Source organism: Hipposideros armiger, unplaced genomic scaffold, assembly GCF_001890085.2.
Source record: "Hipposideros armiger isolate ML-2016 unplaced genomic scaffold, ASM189008v1 scaffold_107, whole genome shotgun sequence".
NCBI classification, from domain to species: domain Eukaryota; kingdom Metazoa; phylum Chordata; class Mammalia; order Chiroptera; family Hipposideridae; genus Hipposideros; species Hipposideros armiger.
In genome coordinates this window covers 2,025,583-2,046,610 of record NW_017731457.1, presented here as the reverse complement: position 1 = coordinate 2,046,610, position 21,028 = coordinate 2,025,583, and the positions used below count along the sequence as shown (strand labels likewise).

Sequence of the window (21,028 nt, the reverse complement as noted above, 5' to 3'; positions counted from 1 at the left end):
CTCTCCTGGAGGGTGGCAGGCAGAGCCCTGCCCACCTGCACCTCTAGTATGCATTTGATGGGACTGGGGGAACTGGATTATCCCCTAAAGCTTCACCTTGCTTGGCTATAAATGGCAGTTTTCTGGTCCCTTTAGGGGACCATGTCCACATTCCTTGCTGCTTTGTCCCTCACTGGTTCCTTGCAGGATATTCCTTTTTAAAATGATCTTCAAATCTAGCTTTGCCTTGGAGACCCCAGTGGGTGCTGCTCCCACTGTTCCACTTCCTCCTGCCAACTCTGAGTCAGTGTTTCATCCCTAACTCTGCCAATTTGACCCCTAAAAGCTTGGTGGCTCAAGACTGTTAGCCTGGCAGATCTAGGGGTGACCCCTCACCCCAGGGAGGGAAGCTCGTGGAGCAGGCAGGATGCCCACCACCGCTTTCAGCTGCCGCCTGGCCCACCCTCCCCGCCGGCTCATTGAGCACGTCTGCCTCTCCAGGATTGTTATGTTTAAAGCCTTGTCCTGTGTTACTTGTCTGATGCTCATGTCTATCTGATGCTCTTTGAATCGAGTTTGGAGGAAGAATTGAATTGTATGAGTGGCGGCATGTTGGTAGTGCCGGACTTAACTGTTTCAAGTTTCTGGGACTTAGCTAATTGAATGTGGAAAGTAGCACCTCTTAAGGCTACAAGTGCTGAATCCTGGATTTTCAAATGGTGTTTTGACTTTAAGGGCTGGCAGCCCAGGAGGATGGGGCCGAGGGGAAACAAAGACCTCTTCTCTCTGCTTTCTCCTCCCCCACCTTCCTGACCTCACAGGAGGCTAATTACCCATATTACATGTTAGAAAACCTAAGTTAATAACCCACACTTCTAAGTTCTGTTGTGGTTTTTTTTTTCCCCCAACAGGGCAGGGCCTCCAACCCTTCCCCGTTTCTTCCTTTGTTCCCAAACCACATACCCCAGGCCCAAAAGCCTTGCTGCCATGCCCATCCTCTTTGGGAGAAGTATGAATGCGTATGTCTAAATTAAAAGAAAAAAAATATTTAAACATTTTTTAACAAAATAAAATTTATTTTTGTATTTAAGCTAAATTGCCTTTTAAATTCCTTCAAGCTTGGTTCATCGAGGTGGTTAAGTATAAATGCTGTTGACTAGGAATTAGCTGTATAGTTAAGTTATGCCTGTGTGAAGAAGAAATGCTGTCCCAGGCAGCTTTCCTGAGGGACTAGAGCTCCTTCTGGACGTTATATAAAATGTAATTCTTATTTTACAAATAATGTGACGTAGATGTAAGTAGTCCCCTTCCCCCTTGTGACTGAGGTTGGATGTTGTGTGGCAGGGGACTGTGCCTCCCCACCCCCAAGAAGAGCTCTATGAACATGGAACTGGCTATGGAGCTGAGAGGGGGCCTGACCCTCAAGTCCCTAATACCTGTTAGGATTGGAGGGGTGGGGTGGGGCACAGGCCTAGAAATCAAGCTTCTACCTGTACCTTACATGAGGTTAGACCCTCTTAGTTTTAGTACCTCAGTGCCACGGGCTGGACACTTGGTCCAGGAATCCCCTGAAGAGGGTGTCCTGGCACGGCCTGAGTGTGTGAGTGGGTGTGTGTGTGTGTGAGAGAGAGAGAGAGAGAGTGAGTGTGTGTGTGTACATGTACGTGCACTGGACAGGAACGGGAGGCTGGGACTTTCCATTAAAAATAAAGACTTAATTCCAGTGAAGCTAGTTGGAATTTTTAGTATGAATGTGAATGTGAGATTTTTCTCCTTGCTTATGTCATTAAGAATAAAAAACAACTGTGATCTATCATAGACCATGTCCTGCCTTTTATTTTTGTGGGCAGCACTTCTCTCACCAGCAAGAACACGGCCCAGGGAAAGGACCCAGAGGACTCGGAAATCCACTCTTGTCTTTCCAACTGGAGAAGCAGTGTTACCAGTTTCCTTCCTACAGCAATAAAAAGAACAGAACCTTTTAAAAAACACAACTGCTGCCTGGGGCTGAGGGCCCAAGGCTAGGCTGAGAGGACGAGTGTCTTCCTTTCGTCCCACATGAGAAGTCAAGGCTTTGGGTACCTACTATGTGCGAGGCAACAGAGTGCTAGGAGCAGCTGCTGCTTTACACCGCCGCCTCTTCTTTCTCTTTGGGGCTGGGCTGGGTGTCAGTTCCGGTGCCGATGTTTCGGCCTGTGAGAATGAGCTAGGAGAAAAGTACAAGTTAGATGTGTCCCAATCTTCCAGCATCTTCCCAGGAGGTCCCCTACTCACCTTGGCACCTCCACCCGTTCAAGTACAGCAATGAAGAAGCCACCAGTGAGCGTGGTCTCAGGGGAGGCCCGGAGGCAGTGTTCAGCCCCTGGAAAAGTGCTAAGGCCGCGGTGGGGCCAGGAGGGCAGCACAGGTGCTAACCTGTGGAGAAGACGTAGCACAGACTTTGTAAAACAGAGCAGCCCCTTCCCCAAGAGCCTGCTGGAAAGCCACTACCTGAAGGTCCCTGCGCTCTGCTGCAGGGCATCCCGTACCACATCTTCATTCTCCTCTTGACAAAGCGAACACGTGGAGTAGACGAGGCGCTGCAGGGAGGGGAAAGTGAGCGCGTGGCACAGCGCTCGCTGCTGGAAGCCTGCCAGGGCATGCAAGCGCTCCTTGCTGGGTGTACCTGCCCCAGGTTCCTCCAGCTGTCTGGTCACCATACCTAAGGAAGAACGTGTTTTCATTACAGACTGCCGCATTTCACACTGAAATCCCCACTTTACAGATGAGAACATTTGCCCAGGGTCACAAGATTTGAATCAGAACTAAACCCAAGGCCAAAATGAACTGCAACCCCTTCCGCTCTCAGGTTGCTCTGGATCTGTGGGTCTCTCAGCCACAGTTTCTCCACATCTCACCAGAGCCACTACAGGATGGATCCAGCAGGATGTACTGGACCTGATGGTAACGCTGGTCTGAGGGCGAGACTGCCAGGAAGTCCTCCTCGGCTAGCTGGCAGCAGGAGACTCCAGCCCGAGCCAGCAATGTAGCCATAGACGCCAGCCGCTTGGCATCCAGGTCAAAGGCAAAGATCTTCCTAGGGAAGCGGGCAGAGTTAGAGCAAACCAAGAGTTTATGCAGCATCTAAGGGACCACAGCTACAACATACAAACATGTACATAAAGTCAGAACACATGAAAATAACACGTAAAGGACCACAAGAGCTAGGGATTCACGTCTCACACCTGCAACACACTGGGGCTTAGCTTGGGGCTATACTGTGAACTGTCCTAAGTCCAGAAGGAAATATTATAATATTTAAAGGAAAATCTTCCTTTCCACCTTCAGACCTACCAGAATACTGAGTTCTCCATCTCTTCTCACCACGTACAGTATCAGCTCCTACTCCCTCCCTCTGACCATGGCACTCACCCTTGGTTCTTCAGAAGAGCAGCCAAGTGACTGGTCTTATTGCCTGGGGCAGCACACGCGTCAATGACATGGGACCCCGGGGGCGGAGCCAGCAGCATGGCTGGGAGGCAGCTAGCCTGGCAGACAGAGCAAGGTGAGGGTGTGAACAGACGCCAGGTCGGCCCCTCCCACATGCTGCTTCCCTTCACACACCTTCCTTACCTTGTCTTGTAGAATGAGGTGACCCGCTTGGTACAGCGGATGTTCATGCAGATCTGTCTGGACAGGAAACACAAGCAGCTCTGGCAACAAGGGATCCAGAAGAAAACACTTTCCTTTGAGGGCTCTTAGGTCCTCGAGGCTGCCAGGGAATAAGAAGCATTCATTCAACATTTTCTGAATTCTTTCACACCAGGCAGCAGGCAGGGCATTTTACATGTTAGCTCACTTTAACTTCATTCATGCAACAAATGTTTAAGAGTGCTATGATGAAATAAACAGGCTGATAAGACAGGCAGCAGTTCAGAGCATGAATTCTCAGGCCAGGCTGGTTTCAGGATGGGAACATGGGCAAGTGCCTTCATCTCAGCCTGTTCGCACTTCTGGAAAATGGTAGTTATGAGGATTAAATGAGTTAGTACATGCAAACTACTTGGAAAAATATATGGCACAAATTAGGCACTTAATAAATGCTAGCCACTACTGCTAAAACCACCTCGGGAGAGGTTACTTTGGGGGAATGGAGTGTGAAGGGGGGCTGCAGGGGAGCTAAGTGCTGAGCTGATTCCTGATGGATGAAGTTAGTAATGTGAAGAGTTGACATAAAAGCTGCCTTCACTAAACTCTGTAAAGGAGGACTGTCCACTCCATCTGACCCATGCAGAAACAGGCCTAGAGAATGTCTCACTTCAGAAAGCTATCAAGTGGCAGAGCTGGAATTATACCTCAATTTTTTTAAAATGCTGCAAAATCCAATAGCTTGTTTAAGCATATTTTTTGGAAGGATTACTTTTTAATTTTGAATAAACGTGATTTGACAACAAAAAATATGCAAAGTTCGGAGGGAAGATGAATTCAGTTTGACACATGCTGCAATTGTGGTGTCTGTGAAGCACTGATATGAACTTGAGGGTAGGAATACAAGAGAGAAGTTTAGACTGGGAGACAGGAATTATCAAGTGAAAAGTAGAAGTTTTTGAGAAGATACTGAGGGATACTTTAGAAGAACATCGATGGGACTTCCAGGACTATCAATTCTTAAAGGATGGAGGATGACAGGCCTTGGAAGGGAATGGAGAAACTGCTGGAAATCCGAGTGCACTCACCACCATCCCACTTCTCTCTCCCCATGCTTTTCCCCAGTCCCCCCAGGCACCTCCCTAGATAAGGGCAGCCAGTCAGGGTTTTAAGCTCACCTGGAAGCCCGACCCTGGTAGGAGAAACCTTGTCTCTTGAAATAATCAATTACATTTTCAGAGCAGGTCTTGAGAGTGTTCACCCGCACAAATCGAGGCACCTGGGAGGCTAGAAAGCAATCAGCCGTGAGTGAGCAGGAATATGGCCCTCTCCTGAGGGCCTGAGGGCGATCCCCCACCCCCACAACTGGGCTCACCTGGGCCAGGCCTGCATCCCACTTCCAACAAGTCCTCATTCCGGCTCACACCTCGATGAACCTTGAGCCGGGCCAACTCAGCCTTCAGCCGTGCCTGGTGTCGGTTCAGCAGAGGCTTCCATCGGCCCCCGCCCCCTTTAAAGCCTCTTCCCAACAACAACTCATACACTAACACCTGGGGTTGGAGAAACCAAGAGGAAAAAACCCTAAGCCTTCGAACTCCATAGTGTTGGAACTGCAAGAGCTAAACAGACCGCCCGTACAGACAGTAACAGATAAAAAGGAGGTACCTTGTCCGAGATCACACAAAATTAATGGCAAATCAGGATTTGAACCTGACGTCTTAACTTCCCAGTCCTGAATCCTTCCGCATGGCTGCTCACCAGCAGAGCTCTGGATCCCAACCCTCCTCGTCATCATCACCCTTTTGTTTTACTCCCTGCCATTGCTACTTTGTACTTTTGTTGTTATTTAATCTTTCACATCAGAAGGCTCGAAATTAAAGCATTTTCATCTTACCTGAATTCATAACTCAGAAAGGGTCTGCTCATCCTCATTTCAGAAGAGCGACTCAGTAAAGTCACACCATGGACGGTACGAACTGAGACCAGGTTAGGAGAGACTCTGCGTGACCCCGCCCCACCCTGCCCGTCACCTTGGCCAGATGCGGCCGCAGCTTCTTCTCCGCGCGTAGGAGGCCGGCGCTGGCGATCACGGCGTCCAGCACGGCAGAGTAGCGCTGGGTCTCGCACACCAGCGCGTACAGCTGCTTCACGTTCTGCGTTCGGCCAAGAGGACACAGGCTGAGGCGGGGGACCGGCCCAAGCTAGCACCCCCGCTCGGAACCGCACCCCGAGCCCCGCTACCTGGAACCTGCTGGCGTACACCAGCCCCTTGATGGAGCCCTGGCGACTCTCCACGCCCGCCATCACCGCCGCCGCCGCCGCGTACAGCGCCATGCTCGGCTCCCGCGCGCCTTTACGGCTCTGTCGCGAACCACGCCGGCTTTACGCTGCTGTCCGGCCGAACTTCCGGGGTCAAAGGGCACGGAGGTTCGGGACCCGGAAACCCCTGTGTCCGTCAAAGTCTGGCAAGGCGTGTGTCAGTTCACACTCCTGCTAGGTTGAGGAGGCCGACGTTGGGAGCGCATTTCTCCACCTCTTGGAAGCTCTTCGCTTTTTTCTTTTCGTCTTTGCCGATCTGATAGGCAAACAATGGGATTTTACTGCTGTTTTAATTTAATTTCTGTTATTGAGGTTGAATATCTTACGTTTATTGGTAATTTACTTTCTTCTGCTATGACAACATGTTACTGTCTTTCGCTCACTCATGTACCATCTTACTCTTAGTGCCTTTTATGTATTAGCATCATATACTCTTGTTTTAGGTATTGTATTTTGCCCATTTATTGTTGCTTTTTAATGTGGTCATTAGTTGCTTTGGACTACATGGTGTTTTCGTTTTTTGAATCTTTTCTTTAATGGTTTCTGCCTTTGGTGCCATGTTTGGAAACCCCTTCACAGCTCTACAATATAGAAATCACGATAGCTTCATTTTTTCGCACTCAAATCTTTAATCCGTTTAGAATTTTGTTTAGCACATGATGTGAGGAAGTGCTCTAACTTTGATTTTGATTCCAAACGGCTAGCCCTTCATGTATTCATTGTAATGATTTATTTATAGGAGGGTTTCCCCAGCTTGACCCCTGGGAGGACAGGGGCTGTGTAGTATTTTACTCTGTGTCCCCAGCACTCATGTGATTTTTGATAGGTTGAATAAACCCAGTACAGTACACTTGTATCTCAAGCATTCAAGTAGACAGGCTTCCGTGGACTAGAGTATTCTAGCCTACATATTCCTTGTATTGCTAACAACAGGTTGGCAAGCATTTTGCAAGAGGGTTGACTAGTCTACATTAAAATTGTTGCATTGCTTAAAAGTTTAACCGACTCCTTCTGTAGCTCTAGGTTCTTTCATAAGTGATCTTTTATGAATGTGCAACGCCACCTCACTCCCTCATCGAATCACAGCATGTTTTTTTCTTTATAGCATCTATTACATATGTCATTATGATTTATTCTCTGTCGCCCCAGCTAGCTCCATGAGGGCAAACCCTTGTCTTGTCTTAGCACTCATCTATCTTTACCTCCTATACCAGTGTTTCTCACAATAAGGACCTAATCAATATCTGTGAAATGAGTGAAGAAATGAATGGAGCACAAATTGACATGGTGCTAGACAACCAGTTATGCTGAAGTTGACCCATCCTAAAACAATTCCCCCCTTTTTCAGGTGAGTAGGTAACAGAGTCACCAATATTGATACAAGTCCACAGTTTATTCAGATTTCCTTAGTTTTTACCCTATATCCTTTTTCTGTACCAGAATCTCATCTAACATACCACATTACATTCATTTGTCATGTCCCCTTAGGCTTCTCTTGGCTGTAATAGCTTCTCAGACTTGCCTTGTTTTCAATGACCTTGATGGTTTTGAGGAGTCCTGGTTAGTGTCCATTCTAGTGTTCCAAAAGAATGTCCTTCTATTGGAATTTGTCTGATGTTTTTCTCAGGATTAGACTAGCAGTATGGGTTTTGGGGAGAAAGACCACAGGTAAAGTGCCATTTTCAATATATCAAGGGCACAGAGAGTCAACATGACATCACTGTCGATGTTAACCTTGATCACCTAATTGAGGTAGTCAAGTTTCTCTACTGTAAAGCTACTTTATCCCATTGTCTCCCTGGAAAGAAGTCACTATGCACAGCTCACACTTCAGGAGTGTCGGGTTATGGTCCCCTTTGTTGAGGTTGGAATAGCTACATAAGTTATTTGGAATTCTGCACAGATTTGTCTCTTCTACCCTACTTATTTAATTAGTCATTTATAGATATCAATATGGATTCATGGATATTGATTTTATACTTTGGGTACTACTTTATTTTTTTGCTCAAATTGTTCCTGTTTTGGCCACTTGGAGTGCTTTCAGTTGGTCCCTATGTCCCTTTGACAGGCTACTATTGTAGGTTTTTTCCATGTTTGTTTCTTTTTGAGCACTTCTTGTGCACTGGCACTACAGGATACTCGAAGCTCATCTTGTGTGTTTCCTGTTCTAGTCCTAGAATCAGTCATTTCTCCAATGAGCCCTACTTCCTTTTATTAGAGGATGGTATTAGAAACCAAGATCTGGGCACAAGGCGACCTGTTTCCTTTAATTTCTTAATTTAAAAATTGCCAGAAAATTTAAACTTGTTTTGCTCATATATTTCTGTTGGACAGCACTGTTTTAGCATCTCTATCCTAAAAATGCCTTCTTTTAATCCCACCTCCTCTCAAACTCATGACCCAATTTTCTTCTTCCTTTCAGAATAACTTTTAAAAATGAGAACCAGGGCCGGCCAAGTGGCTCAGTTGGTTAAGAGCTTGCTTAAGAGTGCGAGCTCTGAGCAACTGGGTCACTGGTTTGATTCCCACATGGGTAAGTGAGCTGTGCCTGAGCTGAGCTGCTGCTGTGCTGCCAACAGGTGGCAGGATGGCTCAGCTGGTGAGAGCACGTGCTCCTAACAACAAGGTTGCCAGTTCGACTCCTGCATTGGATGGTGGGCTATGCCCACCCGTAACTAAGACCGAACTCGGCACCTTGAGCTGAGCTGCCACCTGGATGGCTCAGTGGATACAGCATGCGCTCTTAACAACGAAGCTGCTGGTTCGACTCCCACATGGGCAGGTGGCTCTGCAACTAAGATTGAACACAGCACCTTGAGCTGAGTGGCTGCGAGCTCCCCGTGGGCGGCTAGATGGTGACTGGACTTGGAGCTGAGCTAGCTGCGCCCTCCACAACTAAGATTGAAGGACAACTTGGCTGTTCTCCTCCCCCAATTCCCCAATTAAAAAAAAAATGAGAACCAGCAGTCACTGCCTTTACTCCTTCATCACATGCTGTTATTTAACTCCCTGCAATCTGTCTTCCACCCACTCCACTGAAGTTACTCCCTCCAAGACCACCAAGAATCTCTTAATATTGCTCAGGTCTTTCCTGCTGAATCTTTGGCACTGCTGAGCACACCTTTGTTGTAAAGCTTTGGCTTCCGTGACCGCTCCCTGTTGGCATAACCTCCCATTTCTCTGACCGTTTCTAAATTCCTCAGCAGCCTTGTGGAAGCTGCTCCTTAGGGTCTGGTGTTCTGTCTTCTGGCCTCCTTCCCATCAGTCTGATATTTTCCTCCTGGGCATGTTCACCCACTCCCACACTGTCATTACTACAGAACAAAGTTAATATGCACTAAAGTAGCACCCATGGCCCTCCCTGGACCAACCCCCCCCCCCAGGTCCAGCTCCAGCTGCAGCACCCCTCTGTGGACTTAGACCCCCTAAGGCTTGTCTCCTCGGCTGGTACTCCACTTCTTTCTGCTTAAATGCTAACTCCACATGAAGAATTAACTGCTCTTCCCTCTGCCTTCTCCATATTGGATGTGTACTAGTTAAGATCTTTTGGTTGCAAGCACAAACACGAACTGGCTAGCCAAACAAAAGAGGGGACTTATTAAATGGGTGCAGAGGAATGCCACGGTGTCTGTCAGGGTCTAGCTGGAGGCAGAAAGGTGGACACAAAAGAGTAGTTGATGACAGTTTTTAAAAGGGACTGGTCAGAGTTAAGGGAACTTACGGGAGACAGTGCAGTACTCAGGGCTAGCAACAGCACTGTTTGCCACCAGGCCTGAGGAACAAGGGAAGGAGGCCAGGACCACCAGCCAGGAGGCTAGTACTGGGAAGCTGCTAACCCATAGCCCAGCAGGTAGGAAGCCAGGAAAACAAATACCTCAAACTCTCTCTCCTGCCCTCAGGTCTCCTGCCAGTCCCTCCCATCAGCTGAGCCCAACAGGAAGCCAGAGGGTTTTGCATTCTGTGGTGGCCAGCCTCCCAGGACACAGAGCAGGACGCAGAAGGGTGGAGAGTGGATATATAGAGGGGCGACACTCTTCGGCCCCAGTCCTAAGATTGAAGGAAGAGCTGCATAACCAAAAAACCAGGTCTGAAAGGTGTCAACCACACAGCGAACAGGGCCAAGGCCCAACAGATTCAGCTGGTAAAGATACAACATACTCCATTTGCTTCTGAGTTTACTTACATAGACTGCAGCAGGAAGGTTAGCCAAAGGTGCCAGCTCCACGCGGTCATTGTTGCTCACACCAAAAAGGATGACATGGAAACCAAAGAGCTGATGACTGCAGCACAAGTTGTGGGATATTTCTTTGCTGAGGAGCCAGTTCTAGACTCAGCTAAGTTGATTTATAGTCAGCAGCTCTACTCAAAGGAAGGTGGGGCGGAAAGCCTGACAGTCTCCCATGGGATAAGTAGGTGAGTGGACATGGCCTTGAGGTAGCACCTCATAAGCATCCCATCCTCTCTCATTCCTCAGATAGGCTGTGGGTCAAGCCGTTGCCCGCGTGGCCCATGTGGATATGTGCCAGGGCACCAAGGCAGAGCTCTGCCCCATGGAAGGCTCTTAGGCGACTCCACAGACCTCAGTGGCACAAAGCTGGAGAGCTTCTCTCTAAAGCACCAGGTCTCAGGTGACTTGGCCTCGACCATTCTCTCTCTTCCAATTTTCAGATTCTTGGGAGAGAATTCGGCTGCCCCTACCTTGGTCTGGTGTGGACACCATCAGCTGTGGCCAGTGAATAGACATGGGCTCTGGGCCTATCCCCATGTGCCTGGCAGCTTTCAGGGACAGGCTGCATCCCTGTCAGGCCCCTACTTGATTCTGCTTTGACATAGTGTCATTTCTGTCTCATCTATGGGCAGGGAAATCAAGAGAGGTCTTTAAGGACAGAACAGAGACAGAGTGGTCGATGTGACGCTAACCATAGACCGTGGGCAGTGGGTAGAAGCAAGCTCTGGCCCCACCAGAGGTTAGAGCTTCTTTTAAAGACCCAAGCATAAAGCTGTGTGTATGTACAGCAATTAATATTTGCAGATCACTTAGAAAGAAATAATGTCAAATTTATTGTCAAAGTTAACTGTAAGTTCACAATGATAAGGGAAAATTACATGAGGAACATTTCCACCGTCAGTTGGAAGAGTAAGCAGAGAGCATGGTCAGGAGGGACTAAGGGAAGCCCAGTTTGACCCATGGACACTGAGGCCTAGCTCTGCTGGTTAAGAAGCAGGTTAATAACTTGACAATAGGTTAAAAAACATACCCCTGGCTAACAGGGAAGAAAGGGACTGTGGTCTTTTTCTCCCCGTCTTTAAATGTTTCTAGGGTTTCTAGGGACACACAGGCATGAAGACCTTTCTAAACAGTAAAGACGTCACCTCTGCTTGCTGGACCCAGCAGAACCCCTCAAATGCCTATGCCCAGTGGGGAAGCCCTGTGGGCAGGCCGCCCCATGAGTACCCCTACAGCTTGGTGGGCTGTGGGGGGGTGAGGTGGCCAGGCCCGCTGGGTGGGGGCAGCACCATGGGCAGTGAGTTGCTGCCCCTTTCGTGCCAGCATGTGTCCAGGATGGGGTAGAGCTTGCCCTGGAAGTCAGCCTGGAATGTGTAGAGTGGCCGTAGGTCATCCGGGCGGTCAGCATCAAAGAAGGTGAGCTCTCCCTGCTCGTAGTGCAAATAGACACCAATGCGGTGGGGGTGGCCAGCCACAGGCAGGGGCACCCTTGGGCAGCCAAAGGCCTCGTACACCCGGCCCTCCTTCAGGCCGATGAGCCACACGCCATGCTCTGGGGACTTGTTCAGCTTGCCCTTGCGACTGGCTGTGCCCTTGATGACCCCCAGGCGCCAGTCGCTCTTGCTGCCCACCACCACCTCCCAGTAGTGGCGGCCACAGGAGAAGCCCCGGCTGGCCAGGACACAAGTGCTATAGTCGAAGCGCTCAGGCTGGCTGGCACATCGTTGGGCCAGGAGCCCGCACTGCACCACCGTGTTGCCCTTGGAGAGCTCAAGGAGGGGGTGGGCAGTGGCGGGGTCCAGCTTGAGAGGCTCTGGAGCTAGGAAAGAGCAGAGAAGACATGTTTTCAAGCCACACAGACTGCAACAGACCCTGCCCCACAGGAGGCCGATGGGAGGCCCTGAGCTCCTCAGGAGAGGAACTATAATATATTGTCCTCATCTCTGGATCTGCAGGGCCTAGAAGGGGCCAGGCACAGAGTAGAGACCATAAAGATGTTTGCTGAAGAAATGAATGATGCCTGAAGGGTGGGAAAAACAAACAGCTGCTAGCAAGGCCTCGTAAGGGACATAGTGCAGGCCTGCCTAAGGCAGAGGTGTGATGGAAGGTCCTGGAAGAAAGCCTGTGCTCCACAGCTAAACTCCCCAGGTTCTCTGGAAAATTCATAACAACCACAGTTGTTTTCTTTGATACCCTAGTAGCCTATTCAAGGACAAACATACCAACTGGCTCTTTGCTAGCTTCTAGCTAAACAGTTTATACCCAAAATGTGCAAACAACATTCACGATTCAGAGATTATCTGTGGTTTTTTCTCTCCCCCTTTTTCTCATATAAACGCTGTTTTTGTCTTTGTTGGATGAACTCAGTCTATTGATTGATCTCCCTTATGTGCCAGTAATGAAGGAGTTAATTAAATGTCTTTGAGTTACTTATTTGACAGACCAATAGCTACATTTATAAGCACTAAAGTATCTGCACACACACATACATACATGTATGTATATCTATAAATCTGTAGCCTAGCAAGGTAGATGTTCATAGCCCCTCTTTACAGATGAGGAAACTGAGGCTCAGAAATTATACAACTAACCCTGGTTAGTAGGAAATGGAGCTGAGCTTGAACCCAAGCTGTTTGGTGGAACCCCACTCCTGTGCTGTCACCACTAGCCTATGAGGGCCTCCCTTCCAGTTCTCTGCACCTTAATGCTGGCAGCCCTCAGGAAAGAGGAGGCGTTGGGGCCTCACCTGGTAGAACCTTGCGGAAGAGCCTTTTCCATACGGTCAGCTTGATGTCGGCCTGGTGGAGGCCTGGTTTGAAGGAGATGGGACTGAACACGCCTTCCAAGGGCCGGGCCTGCTGGAGCTCAGTTCTGGGGGCAAGAGTTTGCAGCGGTGGCTATCCACACACTCCTTTGCCCTTTCACGTGACCCTGCTTGCCTGGCAAACCCATCCTCTCCCTTCTCAGCTATCCCGCCCATATACTGCCTTTGCCAATCTCCCTCCTACAGTCCCCATTCCTCTGTGTTATTTCTGTAGCTTGTGTGAACTTCTGTTGTGCTAAGTACCCACAGTGACGTAAATCTAGTTCACTGTCCGCCCCCCACCAGTCTGTGACCCCTGAAGGCAGGGACATGACCTCATCTCTGTGTTCCCTGGGCCCAGTACAGAGCCAAATGTGGGCAGCTGCTCCCGAGGCACTGGTGAAACTGACGGGAGGAACCAGTGGAGAGGAGACAGCTGTGCCCGCAGCCGCCAGACCCGTGCTGAGAGGTCTCTCCCAGGTGATTACCTGGAGGCCATGGAGTGGTACTTCTGGAAGACAAGAGAGAGGTGGATTAGGGCATGGCAGAGGCTGTGCAGAAGCCAGTAGGAAGGGGGGGCTCCTGGGACCCTGGGGGCCTTGCCATGGGAGACACTCCCTTATCCACTCACCCGGATAAACTCGTAGTGACTCTCATTACCAAACTGCTCCAGCACATGCTCAGCTTGGACCAGCCGCTCCCGCGTGCCCCGGGCCTGCTCCACCTGCATGTCCAGGGAGGCCATGAGGCCGCGGGTGTGCCCCTCCAGCCCCTCCAGGCAGCGGGCCTTCTCCTCGTCTACCAGGTGGTGCAGCTCCTGGAACTCATGGCGGATCACCCAGCTGAAGACGTCGGACTCATTCTGAGACAAGGAGGGCCTGTCATGGCAGGAGCCACAGCGGAGCCACTTGGCGATGACTGATCTCCGTGTCCCCACAGCCTAGCAGCTTGGGCCTTCCTGACTGGGCTGGTCCTGGTGGTACCTGAGTTCCAAGGCTCCAGCCCAGGTGTTCACACTGTGCCTGGGGCCATGGGGGTGGGCAACCGTGGAGGGCGGAGGCTGGGCCCCAGTTCCCATTTCAGAGCATGCGGCTCTGCTTTCCCCTGTCTTAACCTTAAGTGTGCAAGTAAGATTTTGCTTTATCACAGGGTTCCACAACTGAAAAAAGTCTGAAAGGTCCCGAGAGAGCGGGCTTTGGGGTGCGATAGCCAGGATTCCTATGTGATCCCGAGTTCTGTCTCCATCGGGCAGGGTAATGCTGCCTTCCTCTTAAGGGTGAGGGGTGCTTAGGGATACTGGGCTCCCGCTCCCACTTCACAACCATCTGCAGGGCCCGGGCTCCACATCCTCCCAGCCCCAGTGTGCCTCTCACTGAGGAAAAGCAGACAGCCAAGGAGGGATCTGGCCTTCCCAGGCCTGTGGGATACTGAGCAGGCACCACACAGACTGCCAAGGTCAAGTTGCCACAGAAGGCAGGAGGCGGGCAAGTCATGCCCTCGCTTTGAGCTGTTTACCTCTGGGGCTTAGGTTCTGGGTTATCTCAGTCCCAAGGACATGGGGACACAAGCCAACTTGGAGACAGTCCTGACAACTGGGTTGAATTCCCCTGAAAGGATTTGCACCTTCCCCACCCTGCCCTGGAATGCTTTGAATTCTGGCTTTGTATGGAAGGCATGGATTCATATAAAGGACAAATTAGAACTGGGCTCTGCAGGAAAGGGAAGGTAGCCAATGCCAGGGCAGAGACAGAGGGAAAGGGCACTCACGACAATCCGGGTCCTGTTGTTCACCAGCTTGGCAATGTGCTCATCCACCTTCTTCTGCTCCTGCTGCAGGTCAGAGATGAGGCCCGCGAGATCCTCCTGGGGGCAACGTGCCATGGCCCCGTTAATGCCCGACCCCTTCACCCTCTCAGCTCCCTGGGGTCAGTCGTGGGTCTCGCCCTTTTAGGGAGCATCCCAATGGCCCCTAGCACTCCCAGTGGAACAGGATAGGGACCAGAACTACCCAGGTGCCCTTGACCTCAAAATAGTTAAGATTTTTCAAGAATATTTCACATTGGTGGTAGGAACTGCCAAGGCAGAAGAGGATCTTCATGTCATCCCTTTCCAAGACATGTTATGACAGCCACCTGAAAGTCACCATACAACATCCAAGAGAGGGGATTGCCAGTCTGAAGCCAATACTCCCTGCATAAAATGATGCCCAAACTCTCCAGTCACCAGGAGATCCAGAATTAGTGGGCATTTGATCAAGAGTCATCACAAAAAGGATGTCCCCTAGTGCATGTGGTAGCCCAGGTTATATCTGGTGAGTCCCCACACCCTATGTAGATCTGAATCCATCCCTGGCAGACTTGGGCCCAGCCTAGATTTGGGTCCCCTCAAGGATGAAGTAAACTCACTTCTCCTGGGCTGCCCTGGCTCCAAATCTGCCCTAGCCTTAGGGTCCAAGCAGGATCACTTAGGCCACCATCTGGCTGCCCTACATGACCAGGGTCCTGCTGGTTTATACCTGTGGAGTGTACAGACTCTGGCTTAGATAGTTTCCAAGCAGAAGTCAGCTGCAAGAGCCTTTTGGGAAGGATGCTGGGTAAAGAATAAAGCCAGCATGGGGATAAATGGACACAAAGTCCTTGCTCTGGATAAGGAGGCATCAGATGTCACAGCGGTCCAAGAAAGGCATTCCAACGGTAATCCTCCCAAGGTAGAAAGGGATGGGGCTAGTTTTTTCGCAGCAAGTGGGCTATAGTGACAGGGAACAGAATTATGAAAATAAAGTATCACAAGGTCTCAATCAATATCTGATAAAGGAACGTAACTTAGTCACATCACACTGAAAACCCACATTCAAAAACCAAGACCCGGGCCGGCCGAGTGGCGCGATGGTTAAGAACTGGCTTGGGACGCCAGAGGGCCCCGGTTCAGATCCCACATATGAGGGCCAGTGACACTGCCCGGCGACTGATCTGCCTCTCCCGGGAAGAGCGCAATGATGGTGCCAACTTGGGCCAGTGAAGCAATGTCCTCCACAACTAGACTGAAGAAAAAAAACAACAGCAACTTGTCTGTTCCCCATCCACCAATTCCCCAATAAAAAATCTTTAAAAACAAAACAAAACCAAGACCCAAGCTGGGCTCCCAGCTCCTAGTCAGAAATAACGATCAGGCTCCAAAGTGTTTCCTTTTCTCCCAGGAAGTTGTCTGCCAATAAAATGCAGGTGTAATTTCATTATACTGCAATTGGGCTTCCTCCTTCCATACTCCCCTAAAACTACTCTTGCCAAAGTAATCGATTCTTACTGCTAAAGTTGACAGACTCATTTCAATACTCAGCAAACATTTCACACGTTAGCTTGCTCTCATTAAAATGCTCTGATTTTGGGCCGGCCGAGTAGCTCAGTTGGTTAAGAGCTCGCTTGGGAGCACCAGCTCTGAGCAGCAGGGCTGCGGTTCGGGTCCCACATTAAGGGTCAGTGACGCTGCGCCCTCTACAGCTAAAATGGTGAACAACAGCTCGACCTGGAGCTGGGCTGCTGTGAGTCACCGGCAACATCGTAAGCTGCAGCGGTGCCATCAGCTACATGAGTGGCTGGCAGCTGGCGAGAGCTGCTGTGAGCCGCAGTGAGCGGCCGACCAATGACCAGCGACTGATTGCCTCACCCTGGAAGAGCACCAATGATCATACCAACATGGGCCAGTGAAGCCACGTCCTCCACAACTAGACTGAAGAACAAAACAGCAATTTGTCTACCTGTCTGTCCCCCTTCCTTGATTCCCCAACGCTGTTCCCCTCCCCCAATTCCCCAATAAAATCTTTTTTAAAAAAAATGCTCTGATTTCCAGGAGGCCATATGCAGCCAGTGTTCCTGTTCCCTTTGTTGCTTCTTTCTGTCCCCTTTTTGGATTCCTCTCTCTACCCAAATCGTAAACCCTGGTGCTCCTGGGGCATTATCAGTGTCTTTCCTTATCACTCTGTTGGCTCTCCTGGTGGGCCTGTTCCACTCCTGTGGCTTCAGTTACCACCCGTATGCAGATGACGCCCAGCTTCTTATCCCCAGCCTCACTCTCCAGCAGAGGGATCGTACTACACCACAACCCTGCTTAAAACCCTCCAGTCCTCCCCCCCCCCCACCATGGTTCTTTGAATAAACTACAAACCCCATCATGTGTCACACAGGCCTTTCCATGACCCAGCCCCTTCTTACTGCACTTACCCCATCTTGCTCCCATCTTATTATCCCTTGAGCTTAATGAAATGACTTATAAATCCTCAAATGTGCCATGCTGTTTGTCTCCTAGTCTTTTGCATGTGCTGTCTTTATACTTGGAATGCTTTTCCTCCCTTCTTTTCCTATCAAGTCCTCCTTGTGGTTCAAGTCTTGACTTAGTCCACTTCCTCCAGGAAGCCTCCCCTGACCACCTGAGACCATGCAGGAGCATATTCCAGGTAGTCTCACCATTGCCTGTATTTCATTTTGCACCCAACACATGAGACTCTGTCAGACCCCCAGGCTGTGAGATCCCCCAGGGCAGGTGAACCTCTTGCCCACTACTGTACCATGAGCACTAGCACAGCGCCCAGCACAGATTAGATGCCCAGTAACGTTTGTGGGTAGGAGGCGCTGGTGGACGACGTGGCTGGCCCTGTGCACGTGTCCTACTTGTCCCCTAGGGTTGAAGGAGCAAAGAAATGCTGCCCAGAGCACTCAGGTAGGAAACCACTGGACCAGCTTACAGGGGCCCCTCTGCCTGAAGCTCTGGGTACTCTTCCTTTTCCTGGTGCCCTCATCTGTATTTTGTCATTCCTCGCCTTTAAGCCCCATTCCCCTCAAACACCAGACCAGGTCCCTATAACCCTTCCTGCCCTTTCCTGATCTGCTGACAGTAGAAAGAAAACTGGTCTTGCTTTGAGTCCTCGCTCTGCCACTGACAAGCTGTCTGACTTTGGGTAAGACCCTTACATTCTCTGAGCCTCACTTTCCTCATTTGTAAACTGTAATAACAACCCCACCCTTCATAAAGCTTAGATCAATGTACTAACCTAAGATGGTATCACTGTTACTGTTATTATTTATCTTACATGATGATCTGCTAGATCCGAGGCAAAGGTCCAGGAGAGCAGGAATCTATTGATACCACAAATATATTTTGAGCATTTACAATGTGCCAGGCACAGAAATACCCTAGGGAACAAAGTCCCTGACCTCGTGTCTGAGAGTGCGGTACCAAGAGGGCTCAAGAAACGAGGGCTGCAAAGAAAAATAAAGCAGAGAAAGGGCTAGCACGTGACGCAGGGGGTCCTCCACCACTCTTACAGCTATAATCCCCAGCACCTGCTCAGAACGTGATGAATGAAGAAATGCTCTGGAGTTCTGCTCCAGGACAGGGCTGGAGGGAACTCGAGTCCTGGCTCGGGACCCTTCTGTGCGGAGCGATGGCGCCAGAGAGTGCAAGCGCTGGGCTCCCCGAGTCCCCAGGGTGGCCCGGCTCCCCATCCCCCAGCAGCCTTCCTGCCCACCTTCATACGGCTGTAGACAGTGGAGACGGGCGTGACCCGGTGGTGCTGGTGGGAGCCCAACAGGCCGCAGAGGCCGCAGATGAGCTCCTGGTCCTTCTCGCAGAAGAGGCTGAGTGGGTTCCGGTGCTGCGCGCAGACTTTGGGCTCTGGATCCGCGGGGAGCCGCAGGGCTTCGATCACCCGCGCCAGGGAGACGTTGGGCGGGGAGCTGCTGCCATCTACCTCCTGCCGGCACACGGGGCAGCGCAGCAGCTCGTAGTCCAGGTGGCGAGACAGGGACACCAGGCAGCCTTTGCAGTAGGAGTGGCCGCACTGCAGCATTAGGGGCTCCTTGAAGACCTCGAGGCAGATGGGGCATTGAAGGCGATCCTCCAGCTCTTGCACGCACATCCGCCACGCCATCCACAGTACGGGCTGGAACACAGGGGGCCTTCCTGAGCCACCTCCCTCCCGTCCCTCTGCCTCCAAATCCCTAGAAAGGACCGCTGGAAATTAAGAGGGCCTTATAGACTCCAGTCCTGGATTCCAGTCCTTATGACCTTGAGTCCTCTCCCATCTTTAAAACAAAGGGCTTAAATGAAAAAATATGGTCACTTAGAGATATATGATTCTACATTTTTTACTCAGATTTGGAGGTAAACATGAAACGTGCCATATGCAGGGTCATTTGGAGTGACACAAGTAATGGAAACTCCAGCCACAGCAGGGGTCCTGACCTAGAACTAGAACTGTACAGCAAAAACAAGCAAAGGTCCTCCCCACTTTCTAGATCAGTGTTCAAACTGGCGAGCCACTGCTGGAAACAGTAATAGAGATTCCTGAATCACCCCTTCACACATCTCCAGTGAGACCCAGACATCTATATTTACAATAGACACTCCTAGGTCATTCTAAAGCAGAGAGTTTTGTCTGAGAACACTCTTTCGAGGAATCGGAGACTGAGGAGAGCTATATCTTAATCTCCCACCCCGTTCTATAAAAACTGATCAGCTCTAAGAGAGAAGCACCAAACCCAAGAAGAGCCCCTGCACGGAACTGCCTGGCTTCTCACCCTCAAACCAGCATCACTGACCCAACTGGCTTGGCCTCTTCTCCCCAGGATGGGACAGCAGGAGTGGAGACCTGAGGGCTGCAGCTGGAGCCTGCTCTACCACCAAGTCTCTGCCCCTTTCCACCTCCTCTTTCCCAGCAACACCCCCATGTCCTCAAGGTCACCCAGAATCAGGTGGAAACTGGGCTGCATCACGGGACTGGGGAGGCAGCCTCTGCTGGGCCGGCTCTGATAACTGTAACAATCAGGTGCTTGCTTTGGCCAGGCAAGGGGAAGGGGCAGAGACAGAGAGACTGGGCATCCATTCACACCAGGCAGACCCCAAACGGGAATGGGCTGTGCTCTGACACAATCCTCCTGAATCTCTCTCTCTTTTTAAAAGATATTTTCATTTACTTATTTAGATGTTTTAATTGTTTTAACTTCTAAAAAGTGCACAAATCTTAACCACACACCAGATATACACTTTATATGGATACTCACTCTCAAGGTCAAGATACAGAACACATTTCTAGGACTGAGGAGCTCCTCTCATGCTGCCCCTCAGTCAGAAGCTCTAACAAGAATAGCCACTATCATGACTCATGTTATCATAGGTTACGGTGGTCTGGTTTTAAATTTCAAATGAACAGAATCACATAGTATGTATTCTTTTGTGTCTAACTTCTTTACTCAGTATTATTGTGTTGGGAACTTTTTTATATGAAAACTTTCAAAAGTTTAGAAGTTCAAAGTCATTTTGGTTATGCAGTTAAGAATATACTATATATGCTGTGTATATAATATGCACATCATAATGTACTATACATACCCCGGGGGCGTGGAGGGAAATGATTGATTGGAAAGGAAAGGAGGGGAGAGGCCCTCCAGGAGTGTTAAGTAACAAGATCTGGAACACAACCCCCATGTCTGCCAGCAGGGAGGCCTCCACCCCAGTGACAAGCAAGACTCAGGTCTGGTATAGGCAGGTAGAAAGCTAATTTTATTTGTTAATTCAAGAAATATTTATTGAGAACCTGCTATATATCAAGCATTGAGCTGGGTATTAAAAAGCAAGACAAGGTTTCTGTCCTTTTGGAGTTTATAATATATGGGGGTAGGAGTGGTGTAAGGTCATAAATAAACAAATTAATATAATAGTGTTAAATGTAATGTAGGAAGTAAACAATGTGGTGAGAAAGGGGGATGGGGTGACGGGTTGTGTGAGGTACACCTTAGCAAGGAGCAGGGCGATGTCTTCAAGGAGGGATGGTTGAGCTGAGACCTGAAGGACATACAGAAGCCAGCCACCCAAAAAGATACGGGAGGGTAGGCCAGGCAATGGGTCAGCAAGTGCAAACGTCCTGAGGCCGGAAAGCACTCGGTATTTGTGAGATACACTAGAGAGGAGCCCTGGGTAGCTGGGATGTAGTAAGGGAGCGCAAACATCAGAAGATGAGGCCAGAGAGGGCAAGGACGGCTTGTAGATTAGGGCAAAGGTTTGGATTTTATTGGGTCTTC

The 21,028-nt window shown here is 49.9% G+C and overlaps 2 protein-coding genes across 4 annotated transcripts; both read right to left on the bottom strand.

The window, feature by feature from the left end:
- Positions 1-1,788: 1,788 nt before the first annotated feature.
- On the bottom strand, positions 1,789-6,820 carry NSUN5 (NOP2/Sun RNA methyltransferase 5). 2 transcript variants are annotated; one of them, XM_019646941.1, is made up of 11 exons: positions 5,848-6,820; positions 5,637-5,759; positions 4,982-5,156; positions 4,785-4,893; positions 3,592-3,730; positions 3,391-3,506; positions 2,877-3,055; positions 2,470-2,680; positions 2,254-2,394; positions 2,062-2,185; positions 1,789-1,933 (listed from the first exon to the last, which is right to left on the bottom strand). In XM_019646941.1, exons 1-10 carry the CDS (start codon positions 5,938-5,940, stop codon positions 2,065-2,067), a joined length of 1,407 nt encoding a protein of 468 aa, XP_019502486.1. In that variant the 5' UTR covers positions 5,941-6,820; the 3' UTR covers positions 1,789-1,933; positions 2,062-2,064. The 2 variants fall into 2 exon arrangements, with proteins under 2 accessions (XP_019502486.1, XP_019502485.1); XM_019646940.1 differs by having other exon boundaries at positions 2,066-2,185; positions 5,848-6,819.
- A 4,195-nt stretch (positions 6,821-11,015) lies between these two features.
- On the bottom strand, positions 11,016-19,639 carry LOC109385011 (E3 ubiquitin-protein ligase TRIM50). Of its 2 annotated transcripts, none has more exons than XM_019646842.1 (7): positions 19,550-19,639; positions 18,478-18,891; positions 14,724-14,819; positions 13,588-13,818; positions 13,445-13,467; positions 12,900-13,024; positions 11,016-11,972 (listed from the first exon to the last, which is right to left on the bottom strand). In XM_019646842.1, exons 2-7 carry the CDS (start codon positions 18,877-18,879, stop codon positions 11,383-11,385), a joined length of 1,467 nt encoding a protein of 488 aa, XP_019502387.1. In that variant the 5' UTR covers positions 18,880-18,891; positions 19,550-19,639; the 3' UTR covers positions 11,016-11,382. The 2 variants fall into 2 exon arrangements, with proteins under 2 accessions (XP_019502387.1, XP_019502386.1); XM_019646841.1 differs by having other exon boundaries at positions 19,529-19,619.
- Between the last annotated feature and the right edge of the window lie 1,389 nt (positions 19,640-21,028).